Source organism: Tyto alba, unplaced genomic scaffold (assembly GCF_018691265.1).
Source record: "Tyto alba isolate M040663 unplaced genomic scaffold, T.alba_DEE_v4.0 Super-Scaffold_45, whole genome shotgun sequence".
In the NCBI taxonomy this organism is placed as follows: domain Eukaryota; kingdom Metazoa; phylum Chordata; class Aves; order Strigiformes; family Tytonidae; genus Tyto; species Tyto alba.
Window position 1 is genome coordinate 28,158,852 of NW_024881321.1, and position 13,773 is coordinate 28,172,624.

At 36.9% G+C, this 13,773-nt stretch overlaps 1 protein-coding gene across 1 annotated transcript in view; it reads right to left on the bottom strand.

Moving 5' to 3' along the window:
• Positions 1-13,773, bottom strand: part of UGGT2 (UDP-glucose glycoprotein glucosyltransferase 2) — a 90,294-nt gene that overhangs the window by 27,844 nt on the left and 48,677 nt on the right. The window contains exons 21-25 of the mRNA XM_042806099.1: positions 11,760-11,966; positions 9,267-9,398; positions 7,325-7,452; positions 5,953-6,048; positions 4,199-4,301 (exon numbers count right to left, since the gene is read on the bottom strand). Coding sequence (XP_042662033.1) covers positions 4,199-4,301; positions 5,953-6,048; positions 7,325-7,452; positions 9,267-9,398; positions 11,760-11,966 — 666 coding nt within the window. The remainder of the gene's footprint in view (positions 1-4,198; positions 4,302-5,952; positions 6,049-7,324; positions 7,453-9,266; positions 9,399-11,759; positions 11,967-13,773) is intronic.

Below are 13,773 nucleotides of genomic sequence, written 5' to 3' on the forward strand. Positions count from 1 at the left end.
CTGTTTTTTCCAACAATGCAACTTCTGGAATACTGAATTCAGTTCTGTTATTTAGGGCTTAGGAGGACACCAAAAGCCAGGATGTTCAAGTCAACACATGAAAATGGGTAGAAGATTGAAAAGCCTTTTTTATAGGAGAGTATTTGAAGAGTTGAGTCTGTTTAATTAAGAAAATGTATAGAAGAGTATGGAAATTTTGTTCAAGGAGTATTTCAAACTGTAACAAATGGCTGAATTACTTTGGCTTACATGGCTTGAAAATTACTTAAACCAAAGTTTTATTTTACATGTGCAGTCACTTTGCAAAACAGTGTAAGTTACCACAACTCATCTGAAAAGCATTAAACCATAATTATTCAACCAATCAATCACTTGGAATTGTGAACACCACCAAAATATGAAGCATCTATACTGAAAACAAACTCTTATAACAGAATCTTCAACGGAACTGGCGAATGATGAGAAGATGAATGCTTACAGCATGGAGCTAAATAGAAATCTGCAATTCCAAGTCTGAGTTTAACATTCAGGTTAATTAGCCACTGGAAAAGCTCAGTAGGAGCTGGGATCTTTACTCAACCACTTGATAGTATCTACGTTAGGATTAAATGAAAAAGATTATTTCTACTTCAAATGCTAATTGATAAAAAGAAGTCCTATGACCCGTGTTATACAGGAAATCAGACTAAATTATCAAAAGGGGCTCCTTCGGAGATTCCTATCAATTTAGGGATGGAATAGAAGTTTCTCCCTGAAGACAGAATGAACAAAGAAAAAAAGGCAAAAGATAACTGACAGGAAAAAATAAAAGGTTTTACTTTTCTCTCCACATTTTTGAGTTCTTTGACAGTTACTGGAACAAGAAAAAACTAGTAGAGGATCCTGAGAGTTACATACTGCTGGAGTAAAGCAGTTAGGCTAGGGAACATGTAGTTTGTTCAGTGGCAAAATGTATGTCTTTTCAGCTGGTGTATTGGGTTTGTATGTGGCAGGGTTTTGGTAGCAGGGGAGGGGATACAGAGGTGCTCCTGTGGGAATCTTCTACAAGTTCCTCCAGTTCCAAGTTAAACCCACCTTTGGCCAAGACTCAGCTCATCAGTGACAGTGGTAGCACCTCTGTGTTAACATATTTAAGAGGGGAAACACCTGCATGAGCGAGATGTGAGAGAAACAGCCTTGCAGACACCAAGGGTCAGTGAACAAGGAGGGGGAGGAGGTGCCTGAGCAGAGATTCCTCTGCAGCCCACGGAGGTTAACAGTAGAGCAGATATCCACCTGCAGCCCATGGAGGACCCCATGCTGGAGCAGGTAGATGCACCTGAAAGAGGCTGTGACCCCATGGGAAGCCTGTGCTGGAGCAGGTTTACTGGCAGGACCTGTGGGGGACCCACGCTGGAGCAGTTCACGAAGAGCTGCAGCCTGTGGGAAGGACTCATGTTGGAGAAGTTCATGGAGGACTGTCTCCCACGCTGGAGCAGGGGAAGAATATTAAGAGTCCTCTCTCTGAGGAGGAAGAAGCAGGAGAAACAATGGGTGATGAACTGACTGCAACCCCCATTCCCTATCCCCCTGCTGCCACTGGGTGGAAAGAGGTAGAGAAATCGGGAGCAAAGCTGAGCCCGGGAATAAAGGAAGAGTGGGGGGGAAGGTGTTTTTAAGATATGGTTGCATTTCTCACTATCCTATTCTGATTTGATTGCTAACAAATTAAATTAATGATTTTTTCCCCAAGTCAAGTCCATCTTTTGCCCATGACCATAATTGGTGCACAATCCCTTCCTGTCCTTGCCTCAACACACAAGCCTTTTGTTATATTTTCTCCTCCCTATCCCACCACAGGGGAGGAGTGAGCAAGCAGTCATGAGGTGTTTAGTTGGCAGCTGGGCTTAAACAACAACAGCTGGCTTTAGTGAACCATGAGGAAAAAAACCGCAAACTTCCTTTTCAATTTTGTCCTATTTTTTAGAAGAAGAAAGTTTTACTTTTTTCACATCATCTTAGGGACCACCTTCATAACTTTAGGACTAGTTAGCTGTTCCATGTATTCTGCTGAAAACTGATGTGTTCCAACCCTGGTCAAGTTATGGCTAGTATTTAAAGATCTACTGTAGACAGTGACTGTTGCCTTGTCTGGAAATATCTGATGTTTAAGTCTATGACAAAACTTTTTGAAAAAGGGAAAACATGGGTTATACGCAAAGTTCTGCTTGCCTCCACCTGGAGAGGTTATAGACCAATTCTTATGATACAATCCAGTACATATTTTAAAAACAGATAAAAGCTTTGGCTCTGCTCTCATTCATGCTCTGACTCATACCTTGCCTCTGTCCTTAAATTGTCACTTTCTCAGACTAAGCAGTAAAGTTTAGATTACAGTTTACCTACAGCTGCTTATACCTTCTCAATTTAAATTCCATTTAATCTGAGTAACATTTTGTTTATATTTAAAAAAAAAAATATACCAGAAGATTTCTTTGAAGTGACCATTAAGTGACACAAAGTAATAAAATATCATTTCACCCGGGTAAACACAATGTGGACATATTCAACATAGATGGGGGCAAGAATCATGTGCTTTACTGTGGTTGTTACTACAGAGATTTTCCAGCATGAATCCCAATATAGTGGGCACTATTCCAATTATGTTATGTTATTCAAAAAAAGATCCTTTAAATAATAATATATCCCAGTCCATAAAGTTTACATTATTTAAGTCACCTATATATAGCAATATAATCAAAAAAACATCTAATTTAGGAATTTGAGTTTGGGGTTTGCTGTATATTTATGCATGCTTTGTCTATACACCAGGAGGTGGTGGCTTTCCAGATAATTAGATTTAAAAAAAAAAAAAAAAAAAATTCAGGTTATTTTGTTTTTCACTTAAAAAAAAATTTTAAAAGGTGTCATCTACATAAAAATATTTCTGATTTGTTTAGTTTCAACAGCATTTTATTATTCTCTCCTAAGGGTTGGCTTCTTGAATGAGACTATATCTCCTATGAAACAAGTAGGATCTGTGATGGCTGAACAGCTTGGTACACCATGGCAGTCATTTGCCTAGGCATGCATTAAGGAAGATACTGCTCACTAGGGAGCCTGTTGCCCTAGGATGAATGGAGGCTTCTTCTCTGAGCTTCAAGGTCCTTGATGCAACTTACCATAATATGAACTTCTGACTGATTGGAAAGAGTTTCCCATCAATGCTAAAATGAAAATATTTTCATTTGGTAATGCCAAGCTTTTCTTTTAACTGAGATTGGTGAAATGAAAGTTCTGGTTCTAGAGAAAACCTAATATTTCAGAGTCTTGAAATATCAGAATTTTCATGAATTTTTAAAATGTTTTACTTTGCTTCACTGTTACGTATGAAGAGTGAGTGGATGCTTCAACATTTGATACAAAAGGCATAAAAGGGTATGAAAATGTGAGGGGGGAAAAGCAATGTAAGAATTTATGAAACTTTCATAATTACTGCAGAGAAAAAGATAAACCGGGATGCAGCAAAAATCAAGGCTTCAGAATTGTAACACACCATAAAGAGAAGACAAAATTTACATTTTTATGGGAAACTATAAAGGAACCTGAGGTAGAGTGATATTCTGCAGCTAGTGAAAAAGAAAATCATTTTAGGAGCTATGTTTTAGGACAGTTTCTCTTTAGATGATCCATAGCTACACACAATGAAAGACTTCTAGATACACTTGGTAGCATTAATCAACTGAGAAACACCCTTCTAAGAGCTGAAAGGTTTATAGTCCAATCTTCTTATGATGATATTACGGGTCAGATTTAGACCATCTCATTTAGGTACCTTGGAAAACCAAGGTGATTTGGTTTAATGGAAAGAAGCATATGCCTCTTAAGGTTTTGAGATGGGAGATCCTTTCCCTCTATATTACGCAGACAATCTCCTCCTTTCCTGCTATTGACTATAAAGAGCATTTATGGACTCTCTTTTAATAGGACTGGTTCATGGGGCATCTGAATTTTAATTGCAAATAAGGTACTTACAAAGATGAATTAGAATTGGATCATCCCTAACTTTTTAATATGAATCTAAATAACTACATATGTATTTTTTAAAAATACTTAGATTTTGTTTACCCCTTTACTGCAGTGTACATGGAAAGTGGAAAAAGTTTATTAAAAATTAAACTACAAATATGCAAATTAAAAGAAATGACCACCATCTTACAATCAATAAATGAGACATCTTCTGTGCTTCTCTTGTCAATGGATCCACAATAGCAATAACATCATAGAATGGTTCATTCTGTTGGGGGTTGACTTTTATTACACTGTAAAAAAATAGTAAGTGACATGAAAACTCTAAAATGAATTTGTGGAAATAACACATTTTTAGGCATGAATTTGTAATATCAGAAGCACTTTAGATTTTACTGCTCATGAAGGCGTTTTCTTCTTTTCAAGCAGCAATCATTATTGCTCCATGTGATACCACTAGGAAAGCTAAACGTGAACAACAATTAAAAACTTAGCATTAATCTACACAGTTCCATAGTGGTTATTGATTAAACACATGCCCCATAACAACATTAATAAAAGGAAAACACATAGCAAAATTTTCAAAATTGCCCTTTTGTCACTAGTCTACAGTTTCCTTCACTGATATCTAGAATCATCAGATATGACAAGTGCCAGTGGTGACACAGTTTTGAAAAACCAGTGGGAAAAGTAGCAACCTCAGTGTGAAACTTCATCGGATGGATTAGTTTTATGCATTCCAGAAAATAATTTAGTTTAATAAACTTGATTAGACTAAGTCAAGGAGACCCTGGTTAAAGTACTCTGGATCTACATGAAGGAAATATTAGTAAACCTCACTTAAAAAAAAAAATCACATGCTGTAAATAAACAAAATGGACTATCTGCATTTGTTTTCCACAAAAAATACACCTAGAAATGTGAGTACTGTTAGCGAGACAAACTCCCTCCAATATGGCAGTAGCATAGCACTGACTGTTACTAGTATCACTTTGGAAAAAATGTTAGTCACTTAAAGCAGTCTACTACTGATTTCCCTCCTTGTACTTTCAATAACAGGGCCAGCCCATCAGCACAGCACACTAGAACACCTTTACCAATAAAAACAAGCAGGGTTTTAGAAATAACATTATAAACATTTGTATTTTAATCATGGGTCTTGTATTGTCATACGTCCTTTTAAAGATTTACCTGTTTGCTCCAGAAAGCTTGCCCCAGCTAAACTTAAATTAAAACGAGCTACCATTAATACCCCATTACAAAGAGAACAGGGTTCACAGATGCACATCTTGGTATTTTAGGTCTCATTCATTAACAATGAGAACAAAAGATGATGCTTAGGGCATATTCACTTTCTAAATCTACGATCAGAAACACAAGGAGTCAACATACAAGTACACTAATGACATTAATATGAGCTGCCAAGAGTAAATCTGTTAGCTGATGACAGGTTGTTCCGTTTTCATTAAGGAATCAGGTGCCCATGAGCCCTATTCATTTTCATTTGAATGTAATCTAGTTGTATTAGCTGTGGTCAAGAATGACACTGCTAAACCACAAACTGTTATACAGGTATAATGACAATTAGTGGGGGCTTCTTTTAGCTCTAATCTGTGAAACTACATCTAACATTTTAGTAAATGTATGGACTCAAAGTTTTCTAACTTCAGATCACCACTTCTATTCACACCAACTGTAATCACGCTTTTTTCAGCAATGAAGAAGGCTGGAAAATCATCAGGTATTACTGATTAATTTATTAAGAAAGAGGTAAAGATGCTTTACCCTAGGGCAGATGAACAGGTTGTTTATACAACTACAGAATCAACAACTACTTTTAAACCTGGAATGCTTACTGAATTTTCCAAAGACCTTATGGATCAGTAGATTCTAATTTTAATATGACAGTACTGTAAGTACATTATCATGACAGACAGAACTTACCTGTGCTGCTGTTTGAGTAATTCAGCATCTTGCCTCATCTCTGTTCTAGGCAAAGATGACAGTAGGGCATCTATTTTCATAATCAAATCACTGCCACTGTATTAAATAAGGCACATATAATTTGTTTTTCATTAGAAAAGGAGTAAAACACATTTTAATCTATGTCTGCCTACATAAGGGATCATTAAAAAGCCCACATCCCAAACCTGGACTCTTTAAAACTATTATCACCTCGAGATTTGTAGCTCTGAGTAAAACATTTAGCATGACAATGCCCAAGAACCACTACTGCCACTTGTGAACTGTACACTTCTTAAAATTAAGTGATGCAGAATTACCATTCAGCCTCAGAGTTTGCATGGTAGAATCTGCTGACATTTATAGCTCTTTTTTTTTTTTTTTTTTTTTTTTTTTCCTCCCCACTTCGTAACAACATCTAGCAACCCATAAACAAACACATAAATTTTACTTGGCCATAGTTTAAAATTTTTTTGGTATTTCTTGCTGGAATTTCCTTAGAAACACTAGCAGTTCTATTTCAGTGTCACAAAGTCTTAATATTTGAGTAAATATGTTTTGAGTGTCACTATTCATCTCCTTGATACTTCTACCTCTTCTTGACTTTGCTTTTCTGGTAGTTATTCTTTCAGTTGTGTCAGTCCTTCCAGATAACAGAAATGACACTCAGACACAGAAAATCAATAGATATTGTAAAAATAATATAATTTTGCTCTCTTCTTTGTACACAAACTGGATCCCTAGATTAAAAGCTGGCTAGAACTCATCTTTACACTTCTTCAATTAACAGACGTGTGAATGTTGCCTAGCAGGGTGTCAGAGCACCACATCTGCCCACACCTCTACAGGCTCCTTCTCTAACGACTCACAGAGAGAATGCACTTTCTTATTTCAAATATCAATGCTCAGATATTACTGTGGTTTTACGATGCACTGGATTTTATGAAGCTTATTATTATTCTTTATAATTACTCTTAAATAAACAAAAGCTAGTAGAAATTGTTTACAGTTAGCTGTACTCATCTCTTGGTTATAAGTACAGTGAAAGTAGATAAAGTATTTGGAGTAATTCAGCAGAGCTGCACACATGAAGCAAATTGCAGAGGATATGATTCTTTGGACATGAAGTGATCTCTTATGCCTCAGCCTCATCACACATATGACCAGTGATAAAAGGGTGCATGTCTCTTGAATAACACAGCGTGCTCTTTTTTCTCCTATGTGCTGTAACAACTATGACTATGTATTTGAACCTTTGTTCATATTTCCCGTATTTCCAAAAGGATTATTAATTTGTCACAGGCAATAAACAAGGCAGTGTATCATAAAGGCTCAAAATGCAAAAGAATTTTACCTTTTACTACTGTTTCCCATCTCTTTGACAATAGCTTTAATCTTCTCTGCTGAGGTACTGTATGTTATTTTTTCCAACAAAATAAAGTCTTCTGCATATAATTCATTCTCATTTAAAGGACCAAATACCTTAGATGAAGGAAAAAAATGTTAGTAAGCATCGAATGTCCCAATAATGTTTCTCCTGTCAGCAAAAAATATACTAATATTTTAAATGAAGGCACAATATTCAATATACAACCCCCAGCCCTATATATATACATATATATATATATCAATACTATTAAGTATACTAAACTATATACTAACTGTGCAGGATTAGGTTTTTACAGTTATGTAATTACATTTCATTATCAATTACAAAGAACAGCTATCATTATAGATACCTATGTAAAGGAGTACGCTATTTAGAAATAACAAATCTAAGTTTAAGAAAAAGTTCTGTTAGGTACGTTATTTTAAACTGAAATTCAAATTACTATCTGCCTACCGCACTCTTTAGTTGTTCAATTCTGTGAACATGATCTTAACTTCTCAAGGCTTCTCAGATGAAGCAGAATGGATAAAAAGGAAGAAAAGAGCAAAGGATAGTAAATGCAGGATATCCAGAGACAAGAAACAGAACTACTATGTCTTTTTGGTGTCTGAAGGTAAAGAAGGTTCCTTGAAGTCCCAGAAAATAGCTTTAACAATGTTGTTTGAATTTCCTACTCATAGTCTACCAGGCTAAACTGATGCAAGTTAACTTCAAGAGCCTACAGGGCTGGCAGGATGTAATATGTCATGATGTAAGTTTGGTGCTGAATGCCTCTTTCCCAAAATTCAACTGCTTCCTAGAAATGAGAGGTTATCTAGAAAAATTCCACTCTTTGACTTTTTATTAATATTAATGATGCATGAGATAGATAGAGAAAACCAAAGTGTGATTATGAAATACCATGCTACTTTTGTAGATGTCAATTAGGAAAGAAAAAAAAAATTGTTTACAAAACCAAAACTTCAGTGTTGAAATAGCAAGGTTAGGAATGAAGGATATTCTGTATCTTCTTAAAAAGTAATCTTTTGAAGTCAAAGCACACTTTCAGATAGGTGAATATACATTATCATATTTATCCAAGTATTTTTAAGAAATATATTTCCTCAAAACAGGAATTGTATCTCAGAAACCATTTAAGATGCAAAGGAATACCCGAGAACACAATTTAGAGAGTTTCCAGTAATAAGATGGAAACACAGTATCTCTATTTCTTTCTAATGGTGGAACAATAAACAGAAATTAGCAAAGAGTAATTTAAAGAGCAGTTTGTATGAATTGTATTTGTAAGGTATTGACTGTCATCAACATTACTAGTACTAAATATTGAACCCAATATTGTAGTTTTTAATCACAGCACTTCTATAACTATGCACTGTAATTACGGCTATTGGTTTCAGAATATACATAGAAGAAATTGAAACAACAGAACTACTATGCTTTTATTTGAACATTAAGACTATAGAATATTTTAATATTTATAAGCAATTTGAGGTTTTAGAGCTTGAAATACTATTTTAATCAATGTAATTTATTTTTTATTATATATGCAGTCGTTTACCTTATCTCAAATGTGTAAAATATATATATAAATTCATGATCAAAATTAATTCTTAAATATTATTAATAATACATCAAATAGTAACCTATTTAGAGAATATTGTCAGATTAACTCTTAAATAGCTGTAGGAATGAGACATGTACATAGTAGCTTCAATGGAATGGAGCAAATAATCAAATTAGGAGTAAAACTACATAAAAGAACAGACAAAAAATCATACCATTTTATAACAACAGGGTGAATAATTGGGAAATCAATATAATGCATTTTCTTTAGCTTGAAACTGAAGTTCCAGGAATTAAAAGAATACCTAAAAAAAAGATTGAGATGACTTAATTTCTTTCTTACCCTGCCATTGCTTATAACAGCCATTTGCCCAGGAAGCAGCTTAAGAACCTCCTGGCAGAACATCTGGTGGGTTTTAATTAAGTCCAGTCCTAAAGTGTTGTACTTCTTCTCAAAAGTATCATTATCCATTCCCTAAAGCAAAGGTAAAGCATAAGATGGTGGAACGATTGAGCAAAAACACATTTTGTAATAGCTGAGGTAATCAGACGTTTTCTTCAAGTTATGTGGTAACCTGAAATCAGAATGAAGCAACAACCTGAGCTTCAGTGTAAGGACATGACTGTTGGTGTGGAGCCACAGTCTCCCAACTAGCTAGCGTGCAGTTTTTACCCTTCGGCAACTGTGAATAACCATCAGAGGAAAGCTGAGCCTGAGGTTAAGCACGTTTTCTATGATCCAGCACACTCCTGCATGAAAAATAACATGCTCTGTTAACAGCTGAACTGTATTCTCACTTTTAAGAAAAAGGTGTAAAAAAAAAAAAAATCCTTAACACCCTAAAAACCTAACAGTCTATTTAATGTGGTCATTGAATACAGCTTAAACATGTTTTGGGGAAGCCAACATCATTCAGTAAGACACATAACAAATCAATGTTCAAACTCAAAAAAAAAGGCTGGAACTTCGCCATGCTTACAATGGCACTGTGCCTCACCTGTGAAAATTATCCTGCTATATTAGACTCTACTAATAGGTATCTCTTCATTAGAAATATACAGATGGAGCAAATAGATTCATTCAGATACAATATAACAAAATAAATCAGTAATATGCATACACTGCTTAATTAGCTACCTTTGTGTCCTTCAAAATTTATTAGACAGTGAAATAAGAGCATGACCTAAACCAGCTAATCAATTTTCCAATATGGTGCAAGAGTTCTCTCCGTTTTCCAAGTCTTCCTATTTAAAAATACCATAATTTACAGCTCCTTTGAAACAAAAACTGTAGATTGCAGCTGTTATTTGATAGCTCGGCTCCACCCTACATATGAACTTTGAAATCAGCAACACCTGAATTTTAAACCAATGAATTTTCATAGAAACACACCAAAAAATGTTGGTCAGAAGTATACAATGCTCATTAACCTCAACCACTTCTGTCTGTGCCTATTACTGCTCACAACCACAACAGCAAGGTAAAACCAGTTACTTCTGAAGTCTTAACTCCTGACAAACATTAATACTGTAATTTTAATTAAGAGAGCTATAAAAAACCCAATCAATAATTAAAAATGAAACTATTTTGGTCTCAGTAATCCAGTATCTGTACTCTCTATCTTTCAGCATGCTATTTTCTTCCTTTACTTAAAAATTCGCTACTCTTCCAAGACAGAGAAGCTGTCAAAAATCCAAATCTGCTTGTGAAGAAACTGTATAAGGGTTATAAACTTCACAGCATTTGGCCAAACACTGTTACTCTCAACATTTCCTTACAAAATATATGTAAAATTGTGCTGGATTTGAGTGGGTGGTAGGGTATTTGGTAGCAGTGGAGGGGGTTACAGTGGTGACCCTCTGTGAGAAGCTTCTTAAAGCTCCCTTGGTTCCAAGTCAGACCCACCTCTGGCCAAGGCTGAGCCAATCAGCTGCACCTCTGCTATAACGTATGTAAGAAAGGACCTGGGAGGAAGAGTTTGAGCGTGAAGAGGAGTTGTGACATCTATGTAAACACCAAGGGCGGTGGGAGAACAGAGGGAAGTGGGGGAGGTGTGACAGAGCAGAGACCCCCCTGTAGCCTGTTGTGCAAGAGCAGGGCCACTCCTCCCACCGCCCACAGAGGTCTGCAGTGGAACAGATGCTGACGTACTGTCTGTGGGGGTCTCCCTACCATCTCAGGTGACTTCCCCTGAAGGAAGCTGGGACCACGTGGAAAGAAGCAGCCCCAGGTGTTGTAGTTCAGCGCTGGGAGGATTGAAACATGCAGGTGTGTCCTACACTGGAGCAGCTTGGGAAGGGCTGCAGCCTGTGGGAGGGACTCAAGTCGAAGGAAAGTTGTGGAGGACTGTCTCCTGTGAGAGGGGGACTCACGATGGATCACGGGGGAGAAATTCCAGAAGTTCCAACCCTCCCAAGTTGGAAGAAGAGGCAGCACTGACTGCAACTCCTATTTCCTATCCCCTGTGCTGCTGGGGGGAGGAGGTAGAGATATCGGGAGCAGAGCTGAGCCCGGGATGAAGGGAGGGGTGGAGGGAAGGTGTTCTCAAGATGTGGTAGTGCTTCTCACTGTCCTACTGTGTCTGTTAAGTGTTGTTAGTGTCTGTATTATATTTACGTTCTTTTTTTATTTCCCCTAACAAATCTGTCTTTGCCTGTGACTGTAATGAGTGATTTATCCCTCCCTGTCCTATCTCAAATCCCAAGCCTTTGCTTATTTTCTCCTTCTCAGTGCTGGGGGATAAGAGGGAGCGAGCAGCTGTGTGATGCCCAGTTGCCCCCTGAGCTCAAACCACAACCATCAAAAAGAAAGTAGTCTAATTTAATTTGCACTCACTGGAATGAGGAATTTAGCAATTTTAGTTCCAGCAGCAAGGGATTTTGCTGTCTCCTCCTTACTGAGTTTACTTAGGAAACTTCTTAAGTTGCTGTTGTTTTGGGTTAGAAAAGCGGTCAAAATTCCTCTTGCAATAGCTGTGTTATCTTCCTTTATTTTTGATGAAGGATTGTTCAAAATCCCAACTCGTGTATGACTGCTTGTTTTCTGCAAAGAAAAATACAGAATTATACCAAATTTTACAGTTCCATCTGTTGTTACCTAATGTATTCATATCTATATAACTCTGTGAAATGCCCTTAAGTATTTAATTTTTTGCAGCTATTTGTCTTTAGAAAACATACATCAATGCCCAATTCAGAACTTCAACTAGGAGTAAAATGTTTTGTAGATGTTTTTCTATTTTTCAAAAACTATCAAACTAAGCATAAAATAAGAAAGTTTATCCACTTATCGCTTTCATCTTAATCGGCAGGAAGATCTTTCACTTACTAAAATCAGTGACGCCACTTAAATTTTACTGGAATGATGATTCTAAGCTGGGATTAAATATAATCACTAACTGAAGAAAAGGTAAATGGACTGTATTGCAGCGAAGAATACAAAAATAAGGAATGAAATCACTTGTATTCAACATATTTAAACAACAAACTTTAAATTGCAGTCCTTGAGAAAAGAAGTTTTGTTAAAACTCTTATTGGAAAACCTTGAAAATGTGTACTTTATACTGTCTGTATCTGAGAAGCATTCCCCCCCTGGAAATAAGACAGGCAGCATACTAGGCTACATGAGGAGACACGTGGCAAGCCAGTCAAGGCATGTTCTTATTCTCCTCTACTCAGTGTTTGTGAGGCTTAACTTGGACTGCTGTGCCTGGGTTTGGGTCCCACCAGTGCAGTAAGGATGCTGAGATGCTGGAAAGGCTTCAGCAAAGGGCTACTAAGATGGTCAGAAGCCTATGAGGAGGCTTTGACGAAGCTGGGTTTGCTCAGAGTGGCAAAGAGGCGGCTATGGAGAACCCTCATAACAACCAACAACTTCTGAAGGGGGAGTGAAAAACACGACAGGGCCAAACCCTTCTTGGTAGTGGCAAAGAGTATAACAAGGGTTAATGGTCACAAATTTTGGCCTTGCAGGAAAAACTACACTAGGAAGGCAGGACAACACCAGAGCAAATTGTCAAGAGAGGGGACAGAGTTGCTTCCTTGGAGGTTCTCAGGACTCCTTCAGACAGACTTACAGCTGACCTGATCTAATGATGGGAATAATCCCACTTTGAGGAGAAGACTGAACTAGATGACCTCCAGATGTCTCTTCCAGCTAAGACATCTCTATTTTTTTTACAAATGAAGTAAAAATATATTAGTAGTTTTTAAAATATTATGTATGAGTGGCAATAGTTAAAAGTGAGTTTCTTTCAGCCACTTCACCTCACAGATTCTTGCATTGTTTTCTTCAAATGCTGATGGCAAGTCATGCGCAAGAGGTGTCTGTGCCATTTCTGCACCTATCAGAAATTCTACTAGACCCTGACCCGACAGACGAAAGGGACCGGAAGGGAGCAGAGACACTCCATATAAATCAGTGGACTTTAAAAAAATACTATGTTTTTGTCTTTTTGTCATGGAACTTGGAAATCACTAGACCAAGCAGTACATGAGGTTTATCTAAACCAAATCTATTAATTAGACTGAACTAATCAATTAAACTGCTATTTCACAGAGGACCCAACAACCTTACTCAGAATGTTTTTTTCTAATGTTTTTCCTAAATTCTTCTCACTAACACACGGGGACTTGCCCAGACAGTTCTCATTTTCTAGCTGGGAGCTATGGCATGTTTTCCCCACTGAAGGGGGGAAAAAAATGAAGCTACAGAGGGAATACATCTGTCAAGCTGGGGTCACAGATCTAATAAAGTCAGATAAATGAAATGTTTTTTCTGTAACAATGTATATTTCTCTATCCATTTTTTAAGCCTCTTTTGAAGATATATTTGGAATCGCACATTCCCT